Source organism: Condylura cristata, unplaced genomic scaffold, assembly GCF_000260355.1.
Source record: "Condylura cristata isolate star-nosed mole 26May11 unplaced genomic scaffold, ConCri1.0 scaffold00002, whole genome shotgun sequence".
In the NCBI taxonomy this organism is placed as follows: Eukaryota; Metazoa; Chordata; class Mammalia; order Eulipotyphla; family Talpidae; genus Condylura; species Condylura cristata.
Genome location: NW_004567103.1, coordinates 60,114,222 through 60,131,349, shown reverse-complemented (window position 1 = coordinate 60,131,349; position 17,128 = coordinate 60,114,222). Strand labels below are relative to the sequence as shown.

Here is a 17,128-nt window from a genome sequence, read left to right as displayed (position 1 = left end):
TGCTCATGGATCAGAAGAATTAACATCATTAAAATGGCCATTCTATCAAAAGTGATACATAGATTCAACACAACTCCAATGAAAATCTCAATGACATTCTTCAAAGAAATAGAACAAATATTGATGAGATTTATATTTAACCACAAAAAAACCTCAAATAGCCAAAACTCTCCTGACTGTAATGAAAGAGAATGAAGGTATCACACTTCTGGGCTTCAGCTATACTACAAAGCCATAATAATCAAAACTGCATGGTACTGGAATAAGAATAGACATAAAGACCAGTGGATTCAAATCGAAAACCCAGATATAAATCCACGGGTTTATGGACAGCTAATCTTTGTCAAAGGAGCAAAGAACATTCAATGGAGCAAAGAAAGTTTGTTCAACAAATAGTGCTGGGAAAACTGGACTACTATGTGCAAAAAAAAAAAAAAAATGAAGCTAGATTACTATCTCACACCATGCACAAGAAACATTATACAACATACACCTCAGTAACATCTCTAAAGATACATCACCTAAAGCAAGGATAGTGAAGGAAAGGATAAACAGTTGAGACTTCATCAAACAGACACCCACTTACTGGGAGAAAAATTTTGTACATAATACTAATGATAAAGGACTGATCACAAAGATATACAAAGAGCTGATGAAACTCAACAAAAATAAAGTGAACAGGCCCTCCCTGGTGGCGCAGCGGGTTAAAGCGCAGCACTAAGAAGCTTAAGCCACTTCCCCATGAGTTCGATCCCCGCCTGCCCCGGAGGAGATCCACATGTCGCGGCAGACCTCTCTTGACCCGCCCGCTGCTCCCCTCAGCAGTGTACTTCATTGATCTGCCTGTTCTGCTCCCCACTCTGTCTCTGGTGAAGCCTCTCACCCTCTGCATCTCTGGCCTATACCCCAGTTCTGTCGAATAAATAAATCAATCTTTAAAAAAGTAAATAAATAAATAAATAAAGTGAACAATCCTATCAATAAAAAATGGGCAGAAGAACTAAAAAGACACTTCTCCAAAGAGGAAATGCAGATGGCCAACAGGTATATGAAAAAATGTTAAACATCAATTGTAATAAGGGAAATGCAAATTAAAACCACAATGAGATACTATTTCACACAAGTGAGAATGGCACATTTTAAAACAACTAGTAGCAACAAATGTTGGTGAACATGTGGAGAGAAAGGAACTCTCTTACACTGCTGCTAAGAATGCACTATGGGAAGCTGTTTGGAGGTTTCTCAAACTGCTAAAAATGGAGCTTCCATTTGTCCCAACAACCCCACTCCTAGGTATCTACCCAAAGGACACAAAAAAATTTACTCAAAAGGACACCTGCACCCCCATGTTTATCACTGCTCTATATACAATAGGGAAGAGTGGAAGCAACCCAAGTGCCCCAAAATAGAAGACTGGATTAAAAAAATGTGGTACACATACACAATGGAATTACCCAGCAATCAAAAAAGATAAAGTCATGCCTTTTGCAGCAATATGGATGGGATTGGAAGGGATCAAGTTTAGTGAAATAAGCCAGAAAAAAAAATACCAATAGTTTCACTTATAGCAGGTGCATAAGGGACCAGGAAAAAAAAAAAAAGGCAACTGGAATAAAGAAAAAATGAAAACAATGAACAACTATAAACTAGAGGAACTTTATGGGGGTGGAAAGGGTAATAGGATCAAAACTGGGATGGGGTGGGAAGAGTGCATGGGACTGTGGTGATGGCACATAGGTGAATTGGTGGTGGGAAGCCCATGGGGAATACAACTGAGATGAAAACATGCACAAAATGAAGAATGATGTAAAAGATAAATAAATTTATCTCTTACATCAAACAAACAAAAAAATAGTTAATTGCTGTATGGAATTTAATATATTTAGGAAGACCTAATAATTCCTCTTCTATTGCAAAAATGAAGATTATTTTACTTTGGGGGAATAAGTATATTCCCAAATAACTTATTTGAGAAATTAGTTAAACAATAAATCTTGCTTTCTCAACTGAAATATCTTGCAAGAATAATCTTCCAATATAAACAAAATTCTTCTAACACCATTAACTAAAATTAATATCTTCATATGCTTTTTGATGTTTCAGATAATGTTACTCAATATTTTTCTTCAAATCATGGAAAATATGTATCATAGCTATATGTCTGCTTGCATAGGTAGCTCACTTCTGTTAAGAAATAAAATCCTGATGAATCCACAGACCCTGTTGCATTAACTCATCTTCACACAGAAGGAAACTCATTCAACTATTGCAGCCTGTACTTTTAACCCGAGGCAAGAATCTAACAAGTCAAGTACCTCTGGTTATTTGGAGAACTAGGCCACAGGATGAAGGGCACCACATTAACTCATCTGTGAAACTGGGAGAACCACTCCAGAAGGGTGTCTTAGAGATGATGAGTCAATAGGGTGGTATTCATAAACAAAGTGTAACATTTCATTTTTACATATGTTAGAGAAGCATATTGCTTCATGCATCCATTTCTCATGCTACAGGTACAGTTCAGAGCTATCCAGACTAGTAAGTGGAAATGTCACACTGGATCTGCACACCAACAGTAAAATATGGCAAAAAAAAAAAATTCTTGTTTCATATAAATGTATTGCATATTACAATAGCACATTTCCCATATGCATTTTTAGCCTCAACAGTTATTCATTTATATTGCCATTTTTCTCCTTACAAAGATGCAATTTTGTAGCAGGGTAATACAATTATAATAGCATTTCCAGAGTGTCATTTATCTCAGAGTTAACTCTACATGATCTACAATTATGACTATCATTATAGCCCATTAAAACAAAACTAGTCATGATGTAAGAGGGTTCAATTGACGACATGCTCCTCAGTCAGTTGGGGATTTGGCTACGTTACAGCAGCTGCTTGATAAGTGGCATATAATGACTGATTTAGAAAGGCAAGATTCACTTTGTATCATAATGCTTTTGACTCCCCACATTTAGCTCTGAGCCCAGCACCAGAACAGCAAAGGAGAGAACTATTTCATCTTGGGGAATGTGGTACTCACCCTCACCTTCCCCAAAGGACATGTGCCATAGCCTTTGACCAAGATGAGCCTCTGCACATCCCCAAGAAAACTCAGGGATCTGTCACTGTTTCAAAACACAGCAGCTCTGCTCATGTTCATGTTCTATACTGAACAAGCTAAAAGGTCAGCACAGCAGCTGTGGGGCAGGATTGGTTAAAAGATCTGCCTGTCTCAAAATACTATTTTTAACTAGTCATGATATTGGGCATTGTCAACATCATATAGTCCTTAAGAAGTGACCTATAAAAGTAATGCATAGATACAAGGAGTAGATGTTAAGTTTCCTGGAAGAGTTTAGGTATAGAAGGGATTAGTTTATCTAAATAAAAGTCATTATAAATTAACACGGAGCAAAGTTCTAACGAAAAAGTTACTGTCTGGGTAACTTCAACCAAGATGGATTATGATGAAGTAACATTTTTGGTTTTTCTTATTTAAAAAATATATATAATACCCACACATGGTTCGTTTTTCAGATTAGATGAATCCCAGTCCCCATTCTAATCAAGTCCCTTACGGAATCTTAAATGCAAGACTGTAAAAGCACAAGTAAAGAATGATACCTGTAACCCAGAAATTGCTGTGGGGTATGGTGAAAGTGCTGTTGAGCCCAAATTTCTTCCAAGCAGCGGGGTCATTGGGGTGCTGCTGGTGGTGTGGGTAGCACGCCAATATGCCTCAAGGTATTCTCCTAGATGTTCACACGCATCCTCCAGCTGATTTTCATCCAATATAACATCAAACATTTCCTGTTATGACAAAAAAACAATCCCTTTGACTTATGCTTTAGATTTTAGGCAATGAAACCTAAAGTTCCACTTAGTGCAGTTAATAATGTTTCAAATATCTAGATGCTAATAACAAATTGACAGTCTATACATGCAACTTCTAAAATTAAGCCAAATGAAGACTTGCACAGTTATCCATGAGTTAATGTGAATGTTGACATAGAAAATGGGAGAAGCATTAAGTATGTGGATCTTTCATTGCTAAAAAGAAAAAGACAAGTTAAATATAAAAATGATATAAGTGGAATGTGGTGAAAACATACATGTATTGCTATAGAGCTGAATGAGACTTCAGAATGTGAGAGAAGCAAGACAATGGCATTAAAATGTTCTAAAACATTCCAAAATATTCTAAAAATATTTTGGGCAACGACCACATTACTGGAATGAACATTTCATCTTCTAAAGTAATAAATATAGAAGAATAACACTCAGAATGCTTGTGAAAATGGTTTATACCTTATGATGAAACAATGCAGGAAGGAGATTTAGGGTTAATACTAGAAAAGCACAGTACAATGATTTCTGCTATCAGCAGATTGTTATGAGAAATGGATAAAAAAGAACAAAAGTCATGTGTCTGGAAGGACATTGTCCAATATCTGCTCAATAATCGGGAAGTGTTCTTTCCACCTCAAAGAAATGGGTGAGCCCACTGTCATTGCAGTGTGGATGGGAACACAGACAGGATATATTCCTGCACTTCTCTGGAGGGACAGTCGGGAAACCATGGAAGCTAACACAAAAAAAGTCATTCCATAAGTATAGCACACATCCAACTTTCAACAGCTAGATCATCACCTTCTCTCTTAAATCATCCTTATCACTGCACAGCTCTGTTAGGAGTTCTTTATACCAAAATAAGAACCTCCCAGTAGATACTGTGGCTGGATCAAAGCTTAAGCAACTAGATGTCTTTGAGTTTGTGGTGGGTCAGCTGATTCATTGTCATCAGTGTGAAATTTCTCTTTTTTTTCCCCCTCAAGATTGATTTATTTATGCATACAAGAACTGGGTACAGTCAGAGGTGCAGGGGATGAAAGGATTAACCAGAGACAGAGTGTGGAGCAGAACAGACAGGACTAGTGAAATATACTTCTGAGGGGAGCAGCGGGCAGGTCTGCCATGCCATGTAGGTCACCTCCCAGGCAGGGAATTGAATTCAAGTTGCAGTGGCTGTGGACAGCTTCATAGCACTGCACTTTAACCTTTTGCACCACCAGGGAGAGCACCAAAGTATGAAGATTTCTTGAAGCAGAAGTCACTATGGAAATCATCTCTCCCTATATGTAACCACTGAATCATTTCATCACACTTTTTTTATCCAAATTTCCATATCAGTTTGAAAGTCCTTGGAGGCATTAGAAATGTTCAGCAAATAGGAAATGAATGGGATGATTTCAATTAAAATAACTGGTGTTTGAGAAGATTCAGCCAGTTCAACTCATGCAGAAACCTTCCCTCCACAAAACATTTATTAGATTTCAGATGATTTTTTGCATATTTTACTCATTCATAAATTATTTACTCAGTACCTGTTCTGTGTTAAGAATTGTGGGTATACGATGGCAAAGAACATACATCATCCTTATACTCAAGAAGCATACTACCTGCTGACAAATACAAGCATTAAAAATCCGTAATAGCTCCCTCCCTGGTGGTACAACAGATTAAAGCTTGTTGCTGGCAGCTGGTTGCTGCCGCTTCAGTGTGAGTTTGATCCCCAGCCTGGGGGGTGACCCACATAGTGCAACATACCACTCCTGTCTTGCCCAATGTTCCCCTCAGCAGTGTATTTCTTCGATCCGCCTGTTCTGCTCTCCACTCTGTCTCTGGTGAATTCTCTCACCACCCCTGCACCTCTGGTTTGTACCTCAGTTTTGTATGCACAAATAAATAAATCTTTTTTAAAAACTCGATAATAACATGTCACTCCAGGAATTTAATTTGGACAATAAAACCACTAACTTAATGTCAGAGTTGCAGCTTAACATTCTACATTTAGAATGTCCAGAGACATTTGTGAAAGTTGAATTTATGAGGAGGGGAGTTTATAAGTAATTCAAAGAATTCTATCTGTAGAAGAAAGAGAATAAAACAAAGAGAAGCAGAGATGCAATAGAAGAGCCCATATAGTCTATGAAACATTAGGAAAACATGTAGTTCTTACAATTGCTGGCATCATATATTCTTGCAATAAATCTTCTTTTCTAATAAACTAATTGTCAATATAGTTTCTATTACAATCAAAAGCCACCTTCCCTCAGTAATGTAAACTTTCAACAATTAAAGAATCTGAGAATTGCCCATTACGCTTTGACATAAACATTACAATGCTAATTTGAGTAGGACATGAACAGTCCACTCCAAAGAATACCATAGACTCAGAGAAGTCAAGAGGAAGAAGAAAAGGGTAAGTGGTGAGAGAATCACTGTCAGCCACCCCAGGCTAAAACTTCACAAATTCTAAACTGTGAGTAGAAGTCAGCTGTTTATATCATTTTATTTTTGTTAACTGTATAATTCAATTATATAAGCCTTATTCTGTAATGGGGTTTCAATAATGTATTGTCTCAACAAGTCTTTCTCCTGCTTCAATAAAGTTCCAAGTCAAAGAAGGCTTCAGGGACACTTGGATCCAGGTTCTTGACTCTCCCATCCAGGATTGCAAAGTCAAGAGAGGAAAAAATCAGCTAAGTAGTGCTGACTGCACAATGCTATTTGAATGTGGCTTATATCTCTTGGTTGTGCCACATGTTACATTGTCACTACTGTAGATACAATTAAAGACATTTAACATATAAGTAATTTTAATAAAGTACTTCTTTTTGCCAAAGGATAAAATGTATATTTCAGCACATAGCTATTGCTGAAGCCTCAATCATTTCTGGGGAAGTATGCTTCTGTACTGCTAAAAAGACAGCAATATGATGGAAGAAGATTTGAAACTGACTTTAGGTTTTAAAAACACAGAGAAGAGCAAAATTTTGTTTCTGAATGAATACTGACATATGCAGCTTATTTTCAACAAAGAATTTTACAGCCTGTATATCTGTGACAATTGCTGTTTAGAAATAACACAGCTGATTAGACCAGAGTGTTGAAGTGTAAGTATAAAGGATAAAATCTTATTTAATTATACATGAAATTCAAGGGAAGCAACCCAATGAATTATGCAAACTGACTTTGCCAATTTTTCATAGTTTTAAAGATCTGAGTCTAGTTAGTGCCTTACTGATAATAGAGAGGTCTCCAGCATGAGATATGGATTCAGGAGCCATCTCATCTGCCCAGGAAGGTATGGGTAATAGGCACTCATAAGCAGCAAATAACCATGCCCTCAGTGATAGCATGACACTGGGGACCACAGGAGATAAGAGGTGTTTTAAAAGCACTGCCACAGGAAATGAAGGACACTCTTTTGCCAGAGGTGGGCAAGGTAATGTGGCTGCTGAGGCAAATAAGAAGTGAACAGAGGCATGAAAACAAACCATCAGAAGGAAACCAGGCACAGTAGGACCTTTTTCTAGACGAGCTCTTTCAGGAAAAATAAAAATGAAAACATGAACAACAGCAACAAAAAAACCAACCTCTAGCTTAGCTAGTGGTACAGATAACTAAAGTGACAGGAAAGAAAACAGGGAATTTTGAATAAATAAATACTTGAATAAAATGGAAATGAAGGCCTAGAATGCCTTTTGAAAAAATTGTAGGTAATTAATGACCTGTCTGGTTTTCCATTCACAGAGTGTCACACAGTTTCCCAGGGAAGGCACATGACTTACATACAGCCAGACATCCCACTGTGCCAGCGACTGTTTTCAGGTGTTTGAGACCATTGGTACTAAAATTTGAAAAATCTGAGAAAACTGTAATGGCTAGTCACTTTAGTTTCTATATAATATAGAGTGCTTTTCAGTTCTTAAATTGAAGATTGGGGCAAGCTCCATTACTCCTCTTACATTCCTTTGGGAGGGAAGATATAGAGATAATGGGCAAGTCCTTTTTTAAAACTGTGAAATGGGTACTTTATAACAAACATTTTCTAATGTCTTTTTTTTTTAAAGATTTATTTCTGCCTACAGAACTGGGGTACAGGCCAGTGGTACAGGGGTGGTGAGAGGATTCACTAGAGACAGAGTGGGGAGCAGAACAGGCAGAGAGATGAAGTACACTCCTGAAGGGAGCAGCGGGTGAGATAGGAGAATTCTACCATGCCATGTGGGTCACCTCCCTGGCCGGGGACTGAAGCAGCTGCTGCTAGATTCCTAGTGCTGTGCTTTTAGCAGTTGGTCCACTAGAGAAGGTCCAATTTTTTTAATGTATTTTATCCACGAAGTGGGTATTTAACTTAAAATTTAACTTAAAATAAAGTTTATAAAACAGATTAATTTTGCAACTTAATTTTACTTTTTAAAAAATATTATTTATGCATACAGAATGGGAAGCAGAACAGGCAGATTGACAAAATACACTGCTAAGGAGAGCAGCGGGTGGGTCAGGAGAGGTCTGCCACGCCAAGTGGGTCACCTCCAGGGTGGGGATCGAACTCATACTGAAGTGGCGTTAGCTTCTTAGTGCTGTGCTTTTACCCACTGAGCCACCAGGGAGGGCCCTAGTTCTAGTTCTTTTAAAAAGTTGTTGTATTAGTAATTGGTAACCAACAAAATGAGTCAACATATACAAGCTTTTCCCTGGTGTATGCATTGTTTGGCATTTGTTTGTTGCGTACAGGTAAGACCTCATACAGGGTATCTATTTCCAGGTGGAAAATAAAAGGGAAATAATAGGAGTTACATGCTTTTATTTATTTGCTACTGCAATGTAGAGACCCTGACACTCACCATTTTTTTTAAAGGCAAACACTATTTAAAATAAAATGTTGGGTATCCCAGGTATCACAAGGGGTTAAATTTCAGCACTGTGAAGCTACTGGCAGCCAATGCTTCAATCCCTGGCCAGGGAGGTGACCTGCATGGTGCAGCAGACCTCTCCTGTCTGGCCTGTTGCTAAACTCAGCAGTGTATTTCAGCTGATCTGCCTGTTCTGCTCTCCACTTTGTCTCAAGTGAATCCTCTCACCCCTGCCCTAGCACCTCTGGCCTGTACCCTGGCTCTTGTATGCTAAATTAAATAAACTAAATCTTTAAAAAATATAAAATAAAATAAAATGCTGAAAGGTAAAATAAATAACTAGATAGCAAAATATGTAATGATAAAGTAAACAATCAGTGTTTCTTTCACATCAAAACTGTACTTCTTTATACCATTCAAATTTTTGAAGTCCTAAGTACTTAACTCAGGAGTCAATGAGTGACAGGAAACCAGACTCTAAGTAAAGGGTTTTTGAAAAGTCTCAGAATTCTTACAGGAGAAAAGGATAGTCAGGAAAGATTACAATATTATTGGCTTTAACAGTTAGTCACAGGCATAATTTCCATGCTTGTGAGCTAAACAGGAAAAGTAATTAGAATTCTTGCCACTAAGTGGTGGCAAAAGCATTAAGGCAAGTATAATGGCTCTGATTTGGTAGTTCCTCCTTCTTAATAATCTGTGACATACAAACACACTTTCCTCACCACACCCCTCCACCCTGTCCATTCTTATTCAAAGATTATAACATGGACCAGTGTTATTGTTTGCAGAAAAGACTGCCAGTGTTATTGTTTGGTCATATTAACCCAGGGCTTTAAGTCATAACATTAGTGGGAGCAACCTGTATATCCATATTGGGAAGTAGAAATCCCTGTAACGAGAATATATCTCCTTTGGACTGAGAGAAACTAAATCCTATGTGGCCTTGTTTCATGAAGGAAACATCTGAGATCAGTTGCTCTCTTTTTCAAAAGCAGTGTTATGAATTAGACTATGAACATTCAGAGGCTCTGTAATAATGGATGTACCAATGGGGAACAGCACTTGAAATAGATGGGTGCACATTTCTAAATAATTTAAATAAAATTACTGGAAAAGAGCAGTGGAAAATTACTGCTGTGATAGCAATACCATCAAGGATACTGGGCACTACCATTCAATTCAGAGTGCTTGTGTTTAATAGAATAAATCAGAGTCCATGCAGCAATGGAAAATAAAGGGTGATAGAAGAAAACAACTATCATTACTGTAATGTTAGAGGATTGCAAGACTGGAGGATAACTTTCCCTCTTGAGAGAGAGTGATCAATGTCATTTTACACGCACCAAATTACACAGCTCAAAGAACTACAGGGCCAGCTTTTGGTAATACAAGCCAGCTTGTAGCTAAGTAGGATGAAAGGATTACATTTCGTTGATACATTCAATTGCCTGCCTATCTGTTTTTCATACCATGCATTATATAGCTTACTACCATAGGACTGAGACAATTTGAACTTTGGCCTTCTTAAAATGCACTATTTTCAACTCTTCCAAAGGAAAAGGATACCAATACCTGACCTGGTAGAAGCAAAATGAAATCTAAAACTAAAGGGTAGAAATCGATATCCCAAGTAAAAATTCAGGCTGATGACATTAATAAATAAACAAATAAATGAGATGATTTAGTCCTCTAGGTCCTTTTCTGTCTGCAAACCTCCTTTTCTTCAGTGAGTGCAGAGTGGGCAATGAGAGAAGAGTGTGATCATTTCCCCCACCCCTACTCCAAAGGCACCTCACCCACTCCAGTTCCAGAACAAAACTATTCAGTAGCCCATTCTCCTGGCTCATATTTCTATCTGGGGGCTGATTGAAAATGCCCACAAATTCTTTGACAGTCCCTGCATTGAAAAAGAGTGTCTGTTCCCTGTCTTGGAACTGGGGCAGCTTCTGTGACTCCTCTAACTAGCAGAATGTGTGGAAGTGACACTGTGCCAGGATCTAAGCTGATCAGGTTGCAATATTTACTCTTAGAGAGTTGGGAACTGCTGTGTCAGTACTGTGTCTCCCTACTGGAAAGATGGCATGCAAAGGCCCTGAGGAGTCTTCTCAGAGAAGGAGAGGAGTCATCCCTGCTTAAGGGACCAGGTTAGTTGCCAGCAGATTGTCACCAAATGGCTACTTTTGAAGTTACTATGTTGGGTTAGTTTCCTGTGCAGATCAAAGGTGGCAACATTAGTTGACTTGCTACATCAGACTTACTACCAGAAAAGGTTTGTTGACACCTTTCTTAGAAGAGGACTTAGCCAATAAACCCATGACTCTCTATCTAGAAAATTATATAATTACTCTGTTGTCATTTACTAACTAAAATCTTGCTATTCCAGGAGAGCTTTGGACAGCCAGTTCACCTTTCTTGGTCTCGGTTGCCTCATTTGTAAAATGAGGAGGTTGGACTGCGTCAGTCTTTCCCTAGAAATGTTCCATGAAACACTAGATCTGGAAGATGCTTTGTGGAAAAATGGTTCTGCAGCCAAAAGTTAGGTGAAGTACTACATACTCTCAGAAATCCTACTGGTGATATGAAATGCCCAGTAGCATGTAGGCATTCTGTAGTGAATAACCAGACTACTGGTTCTTATGGTTGCCTGCCATAAGGGTTTTGGAACTGGGGTTCTTTTCCCATAGCACCTATTGACATTGTGACATTGTATTGGGAAGAACACACTTCAAGAAATACGAGATCAGGTGCTTTCCAGATCCTTTTATATATATATAGATATATATTTCATTCTTCATTTTGTGTATTTTTTCATCTCAGTTGTAGTCCCCATGGACTTCCCACCACAATTCACGCATGTGCCATCACCACAGTGCCATGCTCTCTTCCTGCCCCAGTTTTGATCCTATCCCCTTCTTCACCCCATAGAACGTCTCTGGATCAGAAAAAAAAAAAGCAATTGTAATAAAGTAAAAACAAAAATCAATGAACAACTATAAATCCAGATCCCTTTCATGATTTAAGATACCCTCAATTTAGGAATCATTCTTCTCTCTACAGTCTTTTTTCAGTATTTGTTAGACTTCCCTTTCCTTTGTTGCCTTTAATTTCTTAGCACTCTGAGATGCTGCTAGAGTAATTTGCTAACTTTTCAGTTTGGAGATGGAATGGCCAATTAAGTATGTTGTAAATTCTCCTTGAGGAACAAAAATTACACAGTGATCATCAGTCTTTGGATAACTAATTATGATACTGAAGTAATGCAGGGACAAATGTAGATGCATTTTTACTTACTACCAGTTTATATGATCCAAATATTTCTTCAGTTATACCAAAATAAAGTATACAGTTTCTTCTTGGCATTGCAAATGCTATTCACACAACATCAAATGAACATGTTTAATAATATAAATAGTACTTAGAAAAAATGAAATACAAGATAACCTTGCTTATCCAAACTGCTTGTTTAAAATTCCAGGTTATCTGAACAATTACACAAAGCAAGGGCATGTTTATCCTGCTAAAAAAATGAACAAAGCTGTATTCCTAGTTCACCGGTTGGTTAAGATTCCTAACATAGGACAAGTCTGAATGCAGCTCACAGTATTAAGTATGCACATATATTTTCTTGGTTCCAGCTATTTCATATGTAATAAATAATTACTGTATTATTGTATGAAGAACTGCTCAATTATTAATGTTCCCAGTAGCTAAAATACCTCAGAAGGACACATGTATTTTCTGAATAAATATCAACAAACTCATTTTCATTAAAAGAGAGTAAAAAAATAATTTCAATATATCTCAGGTAATTACTAAACAAAGACCTCTTATAACATTATTAACCAAAATCTATTACACAACAATGTAAACCAGTGGTTCCAAAGTGGCAATGATTTGGACCCTCAGGCGTTCGGCAATGTTTGAAAATTATTTTTGATTGTCACAAATTGTGGGCTGCTATTAGCCTGGGGTGCTTCTAAACATCCTGCAATATACAAGAAAGATCCTCACAACAAGGAATTACCAAACCTAAAATGCCTATGAAGGTAGAGAAACCCTCATCAAAATTATTCTTTTGTAACTTTTATAATAAGAGATTTACAAAGTAGGGCCTTCTAGTGGCACAACAGGTTAAAGTGCAGTCAGTCTGCCAGTTCTGCTCCCTACTCTGTCTTTGGAATCCGTTTACCCACTGTACCTCTTGCCTGTACCCCAGTTCTTTAAAAAAAGAGAGAGGGTCCTCCCTGGTGGCACAGCAGGTTAAAAGCACAGCACTAACAAGCTAAAGCCACTTCCACAAGAGTTCGATCCCTGCCTGCCCTAGAGATGACCACATGGTGGGGCAGACCTCTCCTGGCTCGCCCCCTGCTCCCCCCACCAGTGTACTTCCTTGATCTGCCTGTTCTACTCCCCACTCTGTCTCCGGTGAATCCTCTCGCCCACCCTGAACTCCTGCCTGTTCCCCAGTTACAAGTAAATAATAAATCTTTAAAGAGAGAGAGAGAGAGAATTTACTAAGTAATAATTCTTGTCAAAGAAGGGTTGTTGTAGATGAGCCACATGGATTTGAGATGACTAAATTATTGGAGTTTGACTGATGTGACCACATGGAGACATGGATATTATACCCTAGGACATGTCCATATGTTGTTCTACAGAAACATCTAAGTTTACTTTTTAAAAGATTTATTTATTTATGCATACAAGAACTGGGGTGGGAATGGGGAGTGAGAGTGGAGAGCAGAACAAACAGATCTACTGAAATACATTGCTAAAGTGACCAGCTGGCAAATGGGAGAGGTCTGCCATGCCACGTGGGTCACCTTTCTGATTGGGTATTGAACTCGAGCTGCAGTGGCTGCAGATTACTTTATAGTGCTGCATTTTTATCCCTTGTGCCACCAGGGAGGCCCCTAGAAGCATCTGACCTTTGAAATAGTGAGGATGTATTCTGATTTGATGTCTTCAACATAAATTTTTAAAAATGATTTATTTATTTATTTATGCATACAGAACTGTGATACAAGCCAGAGGTGCAGAAGCAGTGAGAGGCAAAATAGGAAGCAGAACAGGCAGATGGACTAAGTACATGGTTGAAGGGAGCAGTGGGTGGGTCAGGAGAGGTCTGCCTTGTCATGTGGATCACCTCCCTGGTTGGGGATCGAACTCACACTAAAGCAGCTGTGGCAAGCTTCACAGTGCTATGCCTTAACCCATTACACCACCAGGGAGGGCCCTCTTCAACATATTTTTATACTCTCCTATTCTATGGGTCTCACAGCCTCATAATTTTGATACTATCTCTACAATGATAACTTCCAAAATCCAGAAATAATGAGTCTTAGAGGTGAGAGAGACTTTAGGTACCATGTCCTTTAGCCTTTACCAGAAGAGGTAATATAACATCTCTGACATCTATTAATGAAGTCCATCACAAGCTCAATCTGGTCTCCATTTGAAGTCAGTCAAAGACAGGGAACTCACTATTTAGAAAGTTTGTCATTCTTATCAGCATCTGCTGAAAAGCAGACTTATGAAATGTCTTTCTTCTGGTGGGTCAGTCTGATTCATCTGTCTAATGATATTAGACAGGCCTATTTGCTCTCAACTCCTTCCAGAACTGATGCCTCACAATCCCACTGATGTTAGCACCACTTCTGGGACCTAACAAAATCAGTTTGTCCTAAGAGTGTAAATCTGTCTATGTTTGTGAAGACAGACATGGCAAATAAATTTTGAGATACTGTCCTATGTTTTCCTTTTGCTTCTCTCCCATTTCTTTTCCACCATTCAAGCAGATGGCAGGGTCTCTGCTTCCTTGTCTGAGGGTGGGAGACTGTGGCAGGAAACAGCCAGTAATCCATTTCCTTTTCTAGGTTTTATTTCCCAAAAGTCTAAATTGGTTGGAGAGATTTCACTAATTGCCTTTAGAAACAAAAGAAGGTGGGGATGCTTTTAGATACAACATGAGCAGAGAGGAAATTCCTTTAATAGAAACATGAAGTGACAAGTGGGAGACACTCCAATTCTACAGACAGAGAAAAGAAGGCAAATCTCTGGTTAATGTCCCACAGAGAAAGAGGTATGTGTCTCCCTCCCTTGCTAAAGATTCCCTATTCCAGATGAGCTCTGATGTAGAACATTCATCCTTTAGGAGCACAATAACTTGGTCAATGGTTGTCTGAATTGGAATTCCCTCCCTCTTTCCTTCGACCTATTTGCCAACCCACCCTCATCGCTTGGCTTTCCACCTGTCCTGGATTTGAGTAAAAGCAGCTTCAAGCATGCTGAATATTCTGTCTGATCAGTTGTATGGAGGTCAATGTAGAAAAAGATGTGTTTCTTTCACAGAGAAGCTGGAAACCAGAGATTTAATTTATACTGTGTGGCTATGTTATGAGACAGGTTTGCAGGGAGGCTAGATTGAATGTTGGAGGTCATTTACTAATTCTTACCTTAAACAAGTTTTTAACTAGGGACTTAGCATTTTCCTCTATAAAGTAAGACTAATATTACCTACTAAGGTGGTCATAGAGGTGCACAATCAGATTTCCCCTTGAGTGAGACTCTCCTGTGGTGGGTGTGATCATTACAGCAACCTCAGCCTGGTACACCTTCAGGAACCACTGCAGCATTTAAGATGAGCCTCCCTAAACCCAATCCCAGGGTGCTCCCAGCCAGAGCCTATGGGCAGTATGGGAACTAGACCCTGAGTATCTCTGTCTCTGGGGATCTCCAGCTAAATGACTGAATTCCATCACAGCCTGAGGCTCCTTCTATCTATCCTTCCTTATCCCTTTCTTTTCACAGGTTCTCTAGGTATTCCTGCTGGTTCTGTGCCCTTTATCTGTCAAAGGTATTTTCTTCAGTATATTTTCACTTCTCCTTCCACTGAGAAGGAGACCCAAAATGATACAACTTTTCTTATAAGATTGTTCCAAATACTGGAAATAGTAGCATAGTTCCTGGCTATTCATAGCTGTTCACTAGAGGTTAGCTCCCTTAAATTGTGGAAGCATTATAGAGTCGGGCAGGTAATATATTTTTCTACAGTCAACCATGTTTCGTATATACATTGTGTAAGTGTCCTTCATTAGTAGGCAACATGAAGTTAACCTTGCTAGCACAGAACTCTGCTTCCAAATTATCAATGAATAGGTAACTAGGTATGTGTGTGTGTATGCATGTGTGTGTGTAGGTGGGTGGGTGGAGTTCTGAGGGGAGGAAACTGGCTTTGAAATCAAATAGATCCCTATCTAATCATAATTTTCTGTGTGAAATTAGGAAATCATTACATTTCCCTGTCTTTAGTCTGCTCAACTATAAAAATGGGGATAATAACTATCTACCTTACTAAGTAACTGTGAAGATCAGAGATAAACTATGTAAAGTTTCTAACATAAAAAAAGGAATATGTCTGACTCTTATTGCTGGTATATCCTTTCATTTATTTGCTCATTCAAGGACTATTTATTGTGGGCCTGAGATGATAGGGACCTGAGAAACACCAGTGAACCAGATGGGTAAGGTATGGCATAGCTCAAAGAACATCCAGTAATTATAACAGAAACACTTAGCTGTTGCTCATATATCAGAAGCTGTTTTAAGACTTTTATCACATACTCCCTCACTGAGTTTTACACCAACCCAATGAAGAAGGTAGTTATTAAAGAGTCCAAAACTAATTAGTGTGGATCTGAATCCAGGCAACCCAGAATCTGTATTTTAACAGCTATGCTATATTGCCTTTCTAATTACCTAAATTGGGTTTTATGTTTCCACATAAATATAATAGATTCATATAATAAAATATATGTCTCCACATAAAATATATAGAATCCTTACATAAGTCTTATATCAATCCTGCCTATCAATAAGTAGGATAGGCAGCTATTTCCTTTAGAGAAGCACAGGCACAGACACAGTAAGTCAATCGAACTGGTGTACACATTGACTGGCCACTGGTGGCCACCCTGATAGTAATTACTCCCACACCCTCATCCCAACCACCATTTGCTTGGCTTCCAACTCAGCAGCTATTTTTTTTTTTAGCAACAACACTACAAAAAGTTGTGATTACATGTTTTTTATCTTATTTAACCCTGACTTCTTCATCAGCTGTAGCCATACTTTTCTAATTCCAATCAGTTCTCAGCTTTCAATGTCATAATCTTTTATGTTTGCTAAAGCTTTCTGTCAGGAAAGTCAAATAAGTATGTTTTATTCTTTTCTTTTCATAAAAATGTCCACATGACTGGATTAAGTAGCTTGCTGAATGTTTGAGAGGCAGCACTAAGGACATCTGACACAGGATCCTAAGTTCACTTGTTATGATATGGCAGACACCAGCCAGCTCTGGGTGCTTGGATGTAGCAATGCATCAACAGCCACTTGCTTTGAGAAATTCTTTAAATTTA

At 38.4% G+C, this 17,128-nt stretch overlaps 1 protein-coding gene across 1 annotated transcript in view; it reads right to left on the bottom strand.

Annotated features, from left to right (window-relative positions):
- CACNB4 (calcium channel, voltage-dependent, beta 4 subunit) overlaps positions 1-17,128 on the bottom strand; it is a 127,196-nt gene that overhangs the window by 7,787 nt on the left and 102,281 nt on the right. The window contains exon 13 of the mRNA XM_012727362.1: positions 3,631-3,816. Coding sequence (XP_012582816.1) covers positions 3,631-3,816 — 186 coding nt within the window. The remainder of the gene's footprint in view (positions 1-3,630; positions 3,817-17,128) is intronic.